Source organism: Urocampus carinirostris, chromosome 2 (genome assembly GCF_059441175.1).
Source record: "Urocampus carinirostris isolate Australia breed hairy pipefish chromosome 2, RoL_Ucar_1.0, whole genome shotgun sequence".
NCBI lineage: Eukaryota > Metazoa > Chordata > Actinopteri > Syngnathiformes > Syngnathidae > Urocampus > Urocampus carinirostris.
Window position 1 is genome coordinate 21549669 of NC_142350.1, and position 14752 is coordinate 21564420.

Below are 14752 nucleotides of genomic sequence, written 5' to 3' on the forward strand. Positions count from 1 at the left end.
AGCTTCGTGTGTCGTTTGTATTACCTAGTGTTTTTTTTATTATATTATTTTTGGTGGTTTGTTTTTGGTAGTGTTTTTCTTGTCTACTTTTTGGTCAGTTTTTGTATTACATTTCGATGATAATGAGGTCATAGTTTTGAATAAGGACAGTAACATGCTTGCTCCTAAAGTAAAGCTGAATTTATTAGAGAAAAATACATTATTACGGTTGAAATAATTTTACTATTTTTCATATATACAAACTTCCAGGGAACATTAAAATTCAAGAATTCCGAGCAGCCGTAAGAACCCTGCTGATGAGGCAGTGCAGGTGAATAGATGATTGTTGGAGATGTTTGAGAATACACTGCCCCCCGAAATTGTTGGAAAAAAAGGGTAAATACAGAATAATAACCGTTCAATCTGTAGTAATACAAATTTAATAATAATAGAAAGAAAACTAGTGAATTGTATTTGAAGGTAAATTATAAATTGTAAAATATAGCAGTTACTACTGATAATCTAATATATAATCATGATAAAAAAAAGTCGTAACAAAAGTAGTTGGAATTATAGTAAGCATACTGAATCAAGAGTCGAAAGATGACAAATAATTTTAAAGTAATCCAAAATACAATGATAAAATAACAACATTGCACCGTGCTCTGGCGTGTTAGGTCGTTTGGAATTGATTGCGTTGAGAAAGCTAAATAAAGGTTAGCCGTTTATATGCCGGTAAATGCGCAAGCAGCGATGTGCCACTCCACCAAAAGTGCAGCAGACGACAATAAGCCTGCACAAGCGACAAACAGCAGCGTCACAACAACAATATTCCAAACAGTCATCATTGGATAAGTAGTGAGAAGAAAAATGAATGGAAAGTGCCAAGGAAGGAGACCAAAATGCAGGAGGTAAGCAGCAGTGCAGCTTTTTGTCGAATTTACGGATCATCAAGCAGACAGTAAAAAGCTTAGTTGAGGAGCGCTTAGCAGTACTCCATGACAAGTAACCTATGGCTAAGCCCTGCCCTCAAACGCATGTCACAGTGCGTATAGCAGTCTTCGTACAATCAGACAAGATCTGCTGGCAAGTCCATTCAATTGCATTGCAGTTTGTCAGATTTTGTTAGTTTTTTTTTTTTACATTTCAAACTTTAAAATGGTCAAACGGTGTTCATAGGGTACATGCGAATCTCATACAAGGTATCCTAAAAGACTTTGTTTACTCGATTCAGCCACTTCTAAATTGAAGTGTCTGTTTTGGATAAAGTTATATGTCGACCACAGCACCAACTCAACGTAAATAAGGTTAATAAGGATTTCTGCATCTGTTTTAAGGTAAGTAACGTAGTAATTGAGGCAACATTTTGTTATTTTGCTGGAGAGAATCATAACGCTTTTTATAACATTAACATCTCTAACATCAGGTGGCCACTAGTTAACACTCTTGGGTGCGTTATACATCTTGTTTATTGGGAGTTCAGTGGCCTATTATGTGCAATTTTGGACATTAGTAATACGTGATTGTTAGATGTTGTCAAAAGGGCTCTAGTCAACATCTGATTTCAGCAAAATATCAGAATTGAGCATTAAGCGATGCAGTGTGAACCTAGTCTATATGTTAACTTTTGGAGTTTAGCTTTTTTAACTTACCAGTAAATACCTCAGATAATAAATGTTGGCAACGTTATGCTGAAGGATTCAACGTAAATACTACCAAACTAACTGAGAAGTACTTCTGGTAGCCTACAGATGGTAAAAAGGCAAGTCTTAGGGAGATATGCAGCTTAGACTTAGACTAGCTGAAGGTAGTCATTGTCCTTCTCAACAATTAAATCATCAAAATAACCCTCCAATGCATGGTCCAGGCCCTTTAAGTGACTTTGAGATGATGTGTGATCTTTCTGGGCCCAAGTGCGCAACAATTGCTACCTGCGAAATGTCTCCTACTATGACAATTACAATAGTGCTCTTCACAAAATGAGGAATGTTTTTCCGAGTGAATAAAAAGGGCAGGGCTTAGCCATAGTTCAATTATATATCTATAGGCCGGTCATCTTGCAGTACTTGTGTGCTTTTAATTTTTTTATACGCATCTGAGAGGAGCCACGTTGAAAGCCAGGTCTTAAAGGTATTCCTAAACAGTTTAATTTGTTTTTGTTTTACTCAGGCACAGAACGTGTAGTGTTCCTCCCCGCAATAATGATGCACAATATTCCAGATGCCAGGGGACTCGCAAAATTTAGTTGACCCATCTGGCTTATTTGCTGTCAAGGAACACAACACTTTCAAAATGGTGAAAACCATTAAACAGTGCTCATAATTCTCTGTCACAGAAGAAGAAATTCTCTCACCTCTCCCCCCTTTACTGAGTCTCGCACCCCCACTTTGGAAAATAATTGTAATATGCCAATTAAAGATTTTATATAGCCTTTAAGCAAAAACTATGTACTATTTCCTCACATTTTGCATGTTTAAAAATTTAGGAATACCCTTTAACACTCAACAAAAATAAACCAATTCAGTTTACTGAATAGTAAACGCCTGGTGAGCCTTTAAGTGATCAGCGCTGACAGCTACATGGCCACAACTGGACGGCAAAACGACACGCACTGTCGATGCAAAGCTCTTTGCAGGTTAATGAGTGTCAGACGGATGGATGAAAGTGGACGGCTGGGGAAAAAAAGGAAGGGCTTAGATACCTCTGCAGCAGAAAAAGCCTGGAGTGACTGCCACTGAGAGACAAAGGAGACAATATAAAACCACGCACACGCTCACACAGCAGCGACTCGCACTATAATCAGGGTTCGTACAGCTTTATCATGGCCAAATACAAGCATTCTTTAAGGACTTTTAAAGCCAATTCTCCCATTTTTAGTTAGTTTCAAACCCTAACTCTAGCCCAAACCTCATTTTGGAACCCTAAAATCGGTTTGAGACCTTAACTAGTAGCCCAAACCTTAGCTCTCTTAATCTCAGCCCTACACCTAATTCTAACCCTCACTCTAAACCTGATTTGGAACCCAACATTTGGAGAATATGGAGCTAATATGGAGTTCATACCCCAAGTTTCTAACCCTAAACCTCCCCCTAACTGTAGCTTTAACCCAAGCACAAACCCTGCTTCAAATTGTAGCACTAGGTCTAAACCTATTCTGGAACCTTATATTAAGTTCAGAACCCCTAATATGGGCCTTTGACCCTAAACCGACACACCTAACTATAGCTGTAGCCCTAACCCCCACCCTATTCCAGGACCCTAAATAAGAATGTATTTTTGAAGTCCAAACCCTAACTTCCAACCTTAGTCTAACGCCAATTGTAACAAACACGGCAACAATTTCAAGCGTTTACAGGCGCTTCCCCTGAAATTCAAGAATTTTCCAAGGATTCCGAGCACTCGTAGGAACCCATTATAATGCGGCATTTGAAAAATCGCGATAGTGAGCAAAAACAACTGGCGGGAGGGAAGAAGATTAAGAATAAAAGCTGCGAAGGGAAGCCAGAGTAGGAGTCCAACCTAGACGGGATGAGATGGAGCTACTGGAATCGGAGCGCAGGATCTTAAGTGCCGGGTGTTGAACTGGAGGGAGAAAGGAAGGAGAAGAGGAGGAAGAGAAGGAGGAGCATGCATCATGCACTATGTTTAATTTCTTCTGCTAGTCAACAAATACACAAGGTGATGAGAAAGAGACGGATATCAACTGAAAACAACACCAAAGGTTAACACATCATAATATCACACCTGACGCCAACCGCGTGGGGGATTTGGCGTCTACGAATTGCTGCAAAATGCCAGCTCCATGTTACCCCCGCAAAACTGACGCAGTTTTCTGCACTCAAGTTTTCCTCTCTCCTCAGAGTTGTTTATCTCACATATTTCCGTATCATAACACCATTGCGAATAGCGACGTATAGAGAGATAGTGGTTACGGATACAGTAGTTGCCAAATGCGCCGGGAATAGAAGGTAATTGAGAGCTGTGTTGATATAATATTTAGTCGTTTGGGAGTCGAAAGAGCCGCCTCTATTTAGTAAGTCAGGCTGAAAGAGCCTGTTCTCTAAAAAGAGTTGGAATTTCCATCTCTACGGACCGTTCTTTTTTTCGGGGCTACAGTGGAACCTCGGTTTTCGAACGCCTCTCAGTTCGAACAAATCGGAGTCAGACCAAAAATTCTTGCTTCGCTGTTCAGTCAAAAAAATCGGAGTTCGAACGCCAGTAATGCGTGAGTGCGTACGCTAGGGTGCGATGCTGAGCGGCGTACGGGGGTTTTAGCTCCTTATTATGCCTTCGAAGAAAGTCACTGCAAGCAGCAAAGTTGCTACAGGTGAAAAACAAAAGTTGTGCGTACAACTATTGCATTTAAGAAAGAAATAATAGCCAAATATGAAGGAGGTGTGCCTGATCTTGCTAGGGAATACAGTATGGCTAAATCTACGATCAGTACGATACTAAAGAATAAGGAGGCTGTCAAATCTAGTGATGTGGCTAAGGGAGTGAGTGCTATAAGCAAGCAACGGCCGCAAGTTTTGGAAGAGGTTGAAAAACGTTTGACGATTTTCCTCTCTCCACCGTCCACCTGCGCCTTCTGCTGACCACCACAAAGGTAAGAAATCCTATTCATAATTCTTTTCTTTATCCTTTTTTACACGTTCATGTTAGCGTAATCTTTCGTACGGAATATTACGATAACGCGAACGTACGATTAGCCTGGGTTAGCTTTACGTTAAACATTCAAGGTAAACATGCAGGGTGTTGGAACGGATTAAAACGATTTACATTATTTTGAATGGGAAAAATGATTTCGGTGATCGACCAAATCGGTTTTCGAACAGGGATCTGGAACGGATTATGGTCGAGAACCGAGGTTTCACTGTACAAGTAAACTCAAAGTCAAAAACATCATCGTGGTGTCTCGTATTTAAAGACCATGCATCAAGTTGTGGTTTTCTTCACTACCCCGCACACTTGAACTTGCCGATCGAGCACCAAAATGATCAAACATGCTTGAAACCCGGTGCCGTTGGAGCTGTGACGTTTTCCTCCAAAGAGCTTCTGCGCACATCCGACGCCCGAGTAAAATGCCGTCTGCACTGTGGCGTTGCACGCAGTTGGCGCTAGGTGGGCCCAGGGCTTTAGATTTTGGTCTAACCGGTCAGCCCCAGAAAGTACCATTCCTTTTTATCTTTTAGGTGACTCACCTCTACACGGATCGTTCTTGACCAGGAACTCGTCCAGAGCCATCCAGCCGCCGCCCACCCGCACCATGACGGTGCTGCGCAGGATGCGCACCAGACGCAATTGCTGAGAGTCGCCGAACTAGCCCAGATAAAAAACAAGACGAGGTGTTAACACCAAAATCTGGGGAAGTTGGCGAACGTGGCGCCAAACCAAGAAGCCATGCGTGGGTAAACATGCAACCAAAAGGACCGTTTGCAGCAGAAGTCGACCGGTGGGAGGATGTTACGTCGTCTCACGGTTTGAACGGAGGACCAAAAATTCAGGAAATAATAATGTACAGGTATTTTAAAGAAGAATACATAGAGCCCTCGGTTTTAGTGGTTATTGGGGACCAAAACCAGCCGCTAAAAGTGAAGTGTTTTTTTTTCTTTCATTAGAGCGGACTTGCCAACTAATAATGAGAGAACGAGAGAAAGAGAGAGAAAGAGAAACCCAGTACGTATGTTAAATTAGTACATTTTCTGGGGGGTTCGGGCGGCAGGCCTTGATCAAAGCCTCGAGGAAAGAGAGAGCCTCAGATAGGGAGAGGATGCATGGTTAAGCCAGCAAGACGAGTGCGCAGGGCACAGACTCTGCTCACCGAGAGGCAGGGAAGACCGCAAAACGGTCACAATAATTAAATTACAGGTTGTTGGCATTTCCTGCAGCTGATAGATGCATTGCAAATTGTATTGTTATTAGATGGTTTTGTTGATGATACCAAATCTAATTTATATATCACTGGTGGTCCAGTGGTTAAGATTTGGTTCTTTCACTGCCGTGCCCCAGCTTTGATTCCCATTGCATCCTACAGCAAAGTCTGAGCTGAGAAAAAGGTGCATCAAATTGTGTACCTATTTTTAATAAAAAATGATTGATGCGCGTTATACACTAATCAATATGGTAATTAAATCAAAATGTCTAAAAACCTACATATATTGATTTTACTAGGCAGACGTCATGAAATGTATTCCAATCATATTTTTATGTACAGTATTTGTTCTGACTCTTCGTATTTAATTTTCACTCATCATATTTGCTTTAATTTCAATTTGTTATCGTTTATTTTTCCATTTATTTTGATTCTGAAATTTTTGGTCCTGTAGTATTTCAGAGCAGTGATGTCCAAGAGGAACAGCAATTAATCGTTTAACAACAAAGGGAAGAAGGGAAAATTCCATGAGGGAGAAACAGAGTCAAAAGTTTTTAGTATTATTGCAAAAAAGGTACGTGACCCTAATTTCAAAACAATCTTTCAGGTTAAAAACATTACAGATATTTTTAAATCATTTCTAATCATGATTTCTTTTCCACTTACATGAGTTCAATATTTTCCTTGAAATTCACATTTACCTTTTACTAATCCTAATCAATGATTTCAACATCAAACAATGCATATTTTTAGAAGTATAAGGCCAACAAAGACAAAGAACAGCATTCCTTCCAATAGCTTGATCTCTTCACCAGCGTCAGTCCAAAGCACAGAAAGCACTTAAGGGATTAAAACTCAAAAACAAAGATGCTGAAATCTGCTTCTAACCAGGGTCTGGATCAGAGCTCTCATACTCAGGATGATAATTTGAGGCCCCCGCCTAATATATAAAAGTTAAAGGGAAGTGTGTATTATTTTCCCGCTAGATGACGCTGTATTCTGTCGTGCCACCGAAAACGAGTGCTAGAAGCATGACGGAAAAAGAAAATACGGAGACGCACCTTATTACTTTTGAAAAGAAGATGAATGAGAAAATAACAAAAGAAACAGAAATCAAAGGACAAAAAAGAAGAGAAAAAAAGTACTAATACAATAAGTAAATTTCAAGAAAAAAGGAAAAGAAAAAAATGAGAAAGATAAGACAAATAAAAAAAGAAAAGATAAGAGAAATGGCTTTTTTTTCTTTAATTCCTTTTTTCTTTATTTCCATTTTCTTCATTTTTTTTATTTTCCTTTTTTCCTTTCTTTTCCTCTACTTTTTGTTTTATTCCCATTTTCCTTTTTGTCCTTATTTATTTTTCCCTATTGCTATTCTCTTTTTTGAATTATAAAAAAAAACGTGTTCCCTTGTTTTGGTCTTTCTTTGAAAAAAGCTGAGTAGAAATAAGAAGAAAAGGGCTGCTTTTTTCTCCCTTCAGTCTCCGTAGTTGGTAGTCTTCCTTGGACCCTTTTTATGGTTGCACTACACATTACAGCGACATCTGGTGGACAAATATAAAACGCCATCCCATTAAGAAGAGCGGACTGTTTTTAACAGCACTGCTTTTGTAGAAAATCCCATTTGGCCCAACTTCACCCGTATCCTAACTTCAGCAGCCCCAAACCCGACTTTTAGACCCCTGGTGTGGATAGTTTTTGTTGTTGTTGATTTGCTACTTTCAAACTGAAAAACAAAACAACAAAATCGCAATATTGTTGCATCATCAAGTTTTGTTCCAAATCAAAGAATCGATTTTGAGATTCTGGTAAAGAAGCAGATTTCTCACGTGCAATCAAACAGCGGTAAAAGAGTCGTTACCTGGTTTCCGAGGAAGAACTACAAAACAATCCAGCAGGGGGCCACGTACACAAACACAAAAGACAAAGAACCAGATGAGGATTGAGAACAACAGCAGGATAACAACAAGCCTGTGGAGGCAAGCGCTTCTGGTTACAGTGGAGTCTCAACCTAAGAATTTCGGCTCGTTTTGTTAGCCCGTTTCTTGTATGGTGTGTTAGAGATAAGCTAGCGGCTCACACGTAAGTCGAAGGCACCACTGTACGTGATCGAATCTGCAACTACACATTCACATGAGATGGAAATTTGAAAGTAGTACTGAAACAGCGTGCGCATTTGGTTAGGTGAAAGCATGAAGGTAACATTTAATGACATTCTTGTCGAACATCAGGAAAGAAAAACAAATGGTTGGATCAGGGGAGGGCAAACAACGGCCCGCGGGCCGCATCATTCGGCCTGCCAAATGAAAATGGTCAAAATATAACGACAACATATATAATAGTAAATAAAGTACTACTCAAAAAACGTGTTTTTTGTCCCCATTATCCCTTGTGTGTGTCTAACTACCAAGATACTTATACTACAAAATTATTACAAAACTAAATATTTAATTAAGAGCTCAAAACCAGGGAATTAAATTATTTTGCTTTTATTATGAAAATAAATAAATACTACAGAAATACTATAAACATACAACTACTGTAATACTATAAAAATACACAGAGTAGAACAGCAAAACAACCAGTAAATATCAAATTTGGTGCTTAAAACAGGGACCAAAAATATTTGGCTTTAATTAAAAATTACAACTACAGTATCCATACAGCAATATTACAGAAATAGTATACCAATCCTACTACACATTTACTACAAAAATCCGACTACACAAGTACGACAAAAATCCTACTACATAAATACCCAAAATTTCCTAAAATAAACTTAAATACTACAAAAGTAAATATCAAATTTAGTGCTTAAACAGGCACTTAAAATAATATTTTACTTTAATTAAAAAACATCTGACTACAGCAAAACTACCAAAATACTACTACAGAAATACTACCAAATTCCAAGTACGGTAATACTACTAAAACCCAGAAAAAATATAACTCCAGTCGTACCACAAGACTAAATATCAGATTTAGTGTTTAAAACAGGGACCGTATATCCTTTATCATATTGGTTGGATTAAAAACTCCAACTACAGTAATACGATAAAATACTACGACAGTAATATAACAAAACTAAATATCAAATTGAGTGCTTAAAACAGACCTAATATATCATTTTTCTTTAATTCTTAGCTTTTCAAAACCAATTTAAAAACAAATATAAAGAAATGTAATATGTTAATATCAGAATTTATTCCTAAATACGAAAATTGGATCTATCTCCAGGATGGGCCCCTTAGCCAAATATTTTACCCCAATGCGGCCCGCGACTCAAAAAGTTTGCCCACCCCTAGCTTAGAGCATGGGTCACATTTTATAATCTTCTCTTCTGGAAGCAGGATGCTGTTCATGGAGTGAGTTTACATGTTATGTGATGAACATGACTTCTTATTTACAAGGGGATCAAACATGCGATGGGTGTAAAAATGTGGATTCAAACTCACCCGGTATTTGTTCTCGCCTATTTGCTCCACCTGGAAGCGTTTGGCACACTTACACTGCGCAACCTGCCGGGTCACCTGCAACACATCATCCCGGGAAAAACTTTTAGCCTTCTTTTTAGGCATGTATGCTAGCTACTCGTAGGGGTCTTTGTCTTAAATTCGTTTACGGTATTATCCGGACTATAAGGCGCACCTACAAACCCCGAATGGGCCAGAAATATTAAAGTGCACCTTATAATACAGTGCTCCTTGTATATTGGGAAATACGATGATTCAATTGGAAATGCATGGTTACAATTACACGAAACTGCATTTGATAACTGTTCTGTTTTTGAGAAACAGAGTGGTCTTCGAGTGCCCCCTTTTGGTTAGCATGTAAATGTTTGCTACTAAAAGAAACCAGAAGAGAAGTGCAGAATTTGGATTTTAACTTTCGAAGGCTTATAGAAAATCCTCTTTTGTTGTTGCTTTTGTACAAAAATGGTCCATAAGTATGAAACGTATTGGGATTGCTTGAATGCAGAGTCTGGTTATCGTAACGTTTTGTGCAAAATGACTCATGTTTGAATTGTCAGCATGTCTAAGCTTAGCTTAGAATGTATCTGTAAGCTAAAAGGACTTTTTTTTTTTTTAAGGGCAACTTTTTAAGTGTAATGGATGAGTTGAATAAATCTGGTTATTTGGGACATTGTTTACTAGTTGATAAATTGGCGAAAAAGGGGATACTTCGGAGTGAGGAGAGCACAGTAATCTTTTACATTTTCTACAAAATCACGTACTCATGTTTGAGTCGTTTTTAAATGTGACTGCATACAGTAACTGTTCTGCCTTTGAGAAACATAGAATGGTCTTCAAGTGCCCTCTTGTAGTTAACGTGTTAATTGTGCACAACTTCTGCAGCTCATACGCGTTTAACATTACGTTTAACATTACGTACGCTTGTTCGAATTGTTGTTAAACGATAATGCACATGATAACTGTTCTGCCTATGAGAAACATTATAGAGGGGTCTCTACAGTAAGTGCCCTCTTGCGGTTAACATATCAATTGTTGCGAACATTTTTGTGCTGAAACCAGATGTCATATTTTTAATTTATGTTCTGTTGAATGTATTAGTTTAATGTATTTATTTTTATGCAACCCTAGCTCTTACTGTAGTTTTAATTCAGTTCAGATTATAGTTCAGTGCGCCTCATATATGAAAATTATATCACAAAAGAGTTTTTTGGGGTCTGCGCCTTATAATCCATTGCACCTCACAGTGCAGTTTAATACAGTAATGAGGGCTAAGAGATTAATCAAAATCTAATCGATATTGCGATGTGACGTAGTGTGATTGTGTACAAAACAAAGACACTGTTTTTTTTCAAGTATTCATAGTTTCATGTTTATGTTTTTTCCCACTTTTTTATTTGAGAAATGGAGTGTTAGGCCAACCTGAATTGTCACGGCTCAGGTTTTAACAGCGTCGGTCAAAGGCAAGTTTTAACAGCACTAACGAATAAACGCTAGGCAAAGTTTGCAAGCAGAATGTGATGCCACACACCCACCGCCACGCTTACTAAGCTCTCCAAAAGAGGGTACTATTTTCTTAAGCCACCGTGATTCAGTACTCACAAAAAACAAAACTAGCTTAGAAAATTCCTTTTTCCTTTATCATTAAAAATCACATTGAAAATGAAAGTTTTTTTCCTAATTTGTGCAGCCCAAACGGTCATACGAACAAAATCATCTTCATCACCTCGTCCTCAATCTTATCTGCATCCGTAGTCGGCCTGTACGCATCCTTGTTGGGGTGTAGGGCCGCCACAAACTCGTAATAGTCAATGTAGCCATCGCCGTCTCTGTCGAAGATATCGGCCACCGCCGTCATCTCCAGCTTGCTAGTGGGGAACTCTGCACAGGGTAAAGGATAATTAGGATAGAAATGGGGGGTAAAGAAACTTAGGGAGCAGGCGAACGCACTGGACGCCAGGATTCCGTCGATGAACTCTTGGCGCGTGATTTTGCCGTCCTGGTCTTTGTCGATGCGTCGGAAGAAGTCCATCACGCGAGACTTTTTGTGATTCATCCAGCGCATGTACTTTTTACGCCAAACGTCAAAGTCGAAGTTGGCGAACTCTTTAAGCTGCATCAAAAAGGATTTTTTTAACCCTCGTGGCACGCAGGTACATATCATGTACATTATCATGGTTTTTGAGGTTTTGATCAAAAAGAGCATTGAAAAGTAAACACTTAGAAGCTTAAATTACCCCGGGTTGTGAAAAGAAAAACACGTTAAAAATGGCAATGTGCTGTGATTTATACGTTATTGCATGCACCAAACTGCTATGTGCATTGTTTGGACGTACAGACTTACAAGATAATTCATCGACTTTGATATATCCTAAAACTGGTGTAATTCAATTCATTGCCCAGGATTTTGATAATTTTTCTTAGGTGAAGTGGAGTCAATTGTGTGTCAGGTAAAAATCAGTGTTTTCACACCACTACACCAACCGGTGGCGCCAAAGCCCAAAAAATAGTTGTTTGCGGGCAAAAATGACTAGTGAGATTTTTGGGAAAACTGCAATTAAAAAATAAACAACACACATTTATTGAAAATAATAATTTTGTCACCACTTTTTGACAAATGCTAAGCTCCATTAGGGCCATATGAAACATTCACCAAGAAATTGAGTGTATAAACAGTTACGTTAGTTTTCTTTATAGTACAACATTTAAGACTTATACTGTGCTAAGGCCCAGTGGGATTAAATTAAAAACTATGTGTATGGATAGGTCTGTTGAAACCAAACAATTTGAGGAGTTGGAAGTAAATAACAGTTATCACACTTGAAGTTCACATAAAAATTATGTGCACTGACAGGATTTGTCAAGGTTTTTGGGGAACCTGCTATTGTCAAAAAAGTGGCATGTAATTGGGGAATAAGTGAAAAACTATGTATGGACAGGTCTTAAGCCACAGAATATTTTGGGTAGTTGGAAGTGAAAAAATATTCACAAACGGCTGAGTTATCCCACTGAGTTCACATCAAAATAATGTACACATGCAGTGTGACACAAAAAAAAATCACATGCCATCATACGGGTGAAAATTGAGATGACAAAAAGTCAACACCACAATAATAACGTTGTACCTCCTCCAGCCTGTCTAGAGCATCGTTGAGTTTTCGCTGTCGGTCCAGCGCCAGAAGCCAAACCTGCTGCCAGCGAGCACACAGCTGGTTAATTCGCGGGTTGGTTCCTGCTACTTGCATGGAGGCCTGATGATGATGCTGCTGCTGTTGTTGCTGCTGCTGGTGTCGTCCTACAAAGCACAGAGAATGTAAGAAAGTACTTTATTTGTAATGATTTGATACTATGATAGCAGGAGTGTTGGCCTAAGACACTGCAATTGGTGAAATATGTGAGCTACTCACGGCTGCCTCTCCTCTCTGCAAGGCTGCTGGGCGGTTCAGCCGGTTTTCTCTTGTAGCTTTTGGTCACTTTATCCACATCCGGCTGCTTTCTCGTCATCTCCTCCATAAACATCTGACACACATTCATACCTGTTAACATCAGCCGATTGCTCCTGTCTGTGTTTTCAATACCATATAAAGTCTCTAGGGGGCTGCCAGGGTTTAATTGGTCCTGCCAGAGTCTCATAAACTTATATTGAAAAGAAATATAGATATATTTTCCTAAATATGTATAAATGCAAAGTTCAATAAAATATCTTTTAGATTTCTCATTATATAAATAATCGCTAATGCCACGCTGTGTATTTGTCAGCTCCTCTACCCGTGCTAAAGGAATACTATCACTGATGTGGTTTTTGTCCCACCCTGCCTGCACTGTGATTAGACAGCAGTGTGAAATATGACATTGGGGAAGCGTTGCGTTGAACATTCTTTAATTCATTTTCAATTAAAACAATATGTAATGATGCGGCTCTGCTGTTTCTAGCAATTTAAAGAATTTGATCGGACATGTAAAACGCTTATGTGGACGCAGGTCAAAAGTTGCACGTTACAATAACCTTAACCATTGAAGAATTACCAGCATTTTGTCATATCAGCATTCACAAAAGCAGTGGTACTGTTATTTACCGGTACTACTGTATTTAACCAAATCACCAATATGAGTATTACATCACCAATATGAGTATTACATTTCAATGATTTCGTGTGTTTCCCAGCTGATACAATATCTTAAGATATTAGACCAGCATCGGAACAATCTTAGTTATTTTTAGTCTAATTAGATGACAAGCAGATTTTTTTTCCTCATTTAACTCCTTTCTCGTTTACCATGATTTATGGGTGTGACTCGTTTGTTGAGTCATTGCCTTTCATAAATAGCGTAATTATGATTCAATAACTTATTACTGCATGCATTCATTATAGATTTAGCATCTTGATTTTGCTCTAAAAAAGTATCGGATTGGTGCATTTGAATATAATATTTTTCTCCGGGGGAGCATGCCCCTGGAAACCCTAGACAGTGCACACACCAGGATCTGAAAAAAGTCTATGGGAAACACTGTATATATTATTGTCATGATATTGTTTCCATTTCTGTACGGCGCGGTGGATTAAAATGTCAGATCTAACCTGATGTTCTGTAATGAGACCCTTGACTTGGGGGATGTCCTGGGGTAAAGGCTCGATATCTCTCTGCACAAGTGTGGTCTCAGCCCACTGGAGCCAGGACAGGAGCTCCTCCAGCAGGTTGGCGTTGTTCAGAACCTCGGTCAGTGCCGTCTCCAATCGCTGCTCGTGCTGTTTGGCCCAGGTCAGCACCTGTGGTCCCGTATATATACAGTATAAATAAGGTATAAAAGCCTAAACTTTTTTTCGCCCAAAATGCTTCATCAATCTTTTGGTCCCCAAATAACCTTACCTCCTCAAAGCGTGCCCGGATGATAGTGATCCAGTGCTTAATAGTGGTGATGGAATCAGGGTGGCACAAGGTGAGGATGGCTTCACCCATGCCGGCGGCTCGGTTGACTCCAGTTCTTTTCTCCTCCACGGTGCCCATGAATTGGCGGTGGGTGTGCAAGAGCGCCTGAAGGGTCTCCGCCTCCTCAGGGAGGACGCCGCGAAAGCGAAGGCTCTGCTCTGCCTCCGACAGCCACTCCAGCAGCATCTGAACGGCGGTACGGAACTCCTCTGCCTTCAAACATAGCGGAGAGAAAAATTATTAGGTGAAGTGACAAAAGGGATTTCTTTTTCAAGGTTCGTAACTCAGTTTTTAAGGACTTTCAAAACCAATTTTCCCATTTCTCAAGTACCATTAAATAAATAAATCCAGTGTTAATCGTGTATATTAAGACACAAATTTACCTATGTGATTTTTAATCTTATGTGTGCATTCATCAAGATTTTGAGTAAAACACATATTTCTGGATTTGAACAACTCAAGAAAACACAGCATGAAAACGCCAGCCTTTTCAAGGAAATTCAAG

At 39.2% G+C, this 14752-nt stretch overlaps 1 protein-coding gene across 2 annotated transcripts in view; it reads right to left on the reverse strand.

The window, feature by feature from the left end:
* Positions 1-14752, reverse strand: part of macf1a (microtubule actin crosslinking factor 1a) — a 252345-nt gene that overhangs the window by 7693 nt on the left and 229900 nt on the right. For both annotated transcript variants that reach the window (XM_088329356.1, XM_088329357.1), the window contains 11 exons: positions 14188-14460; positions 13899-14087; positions 12726-12837; positions 12444-12613; positions 11269-11431; positions 11045-11199; positions 9304-9378; positions 7710-7727; positions 5181-5298; positions 3499-3561; positions 2681-2713 (listed from right to left, as the gene is read on the reverse strand). In XM_088329356.1, coding sequence (XP_088185482.1) covers positions 2681-2713; positions 3499-3561; positions 5181-5298; positions 7710-7727; positions 9304-9378; positions 11045-11199; positions 11269-11431; positions 12444-12613; positions 12726-12837; positions 13899-14087; positions 14188-14460 — 1369 coding nt within the window. The remainder of the gene's footprint in view (positions 1-2680; positions 2714-3498; positions 3562-5180; positions 5299-7709; positions 7728-9303; positions 9379-11044; positions 11200-11268; positions 11432-12443; positions 12614-12725; positions 12838-13898; positions 14088-14187; positions 14461-14752) is intronic.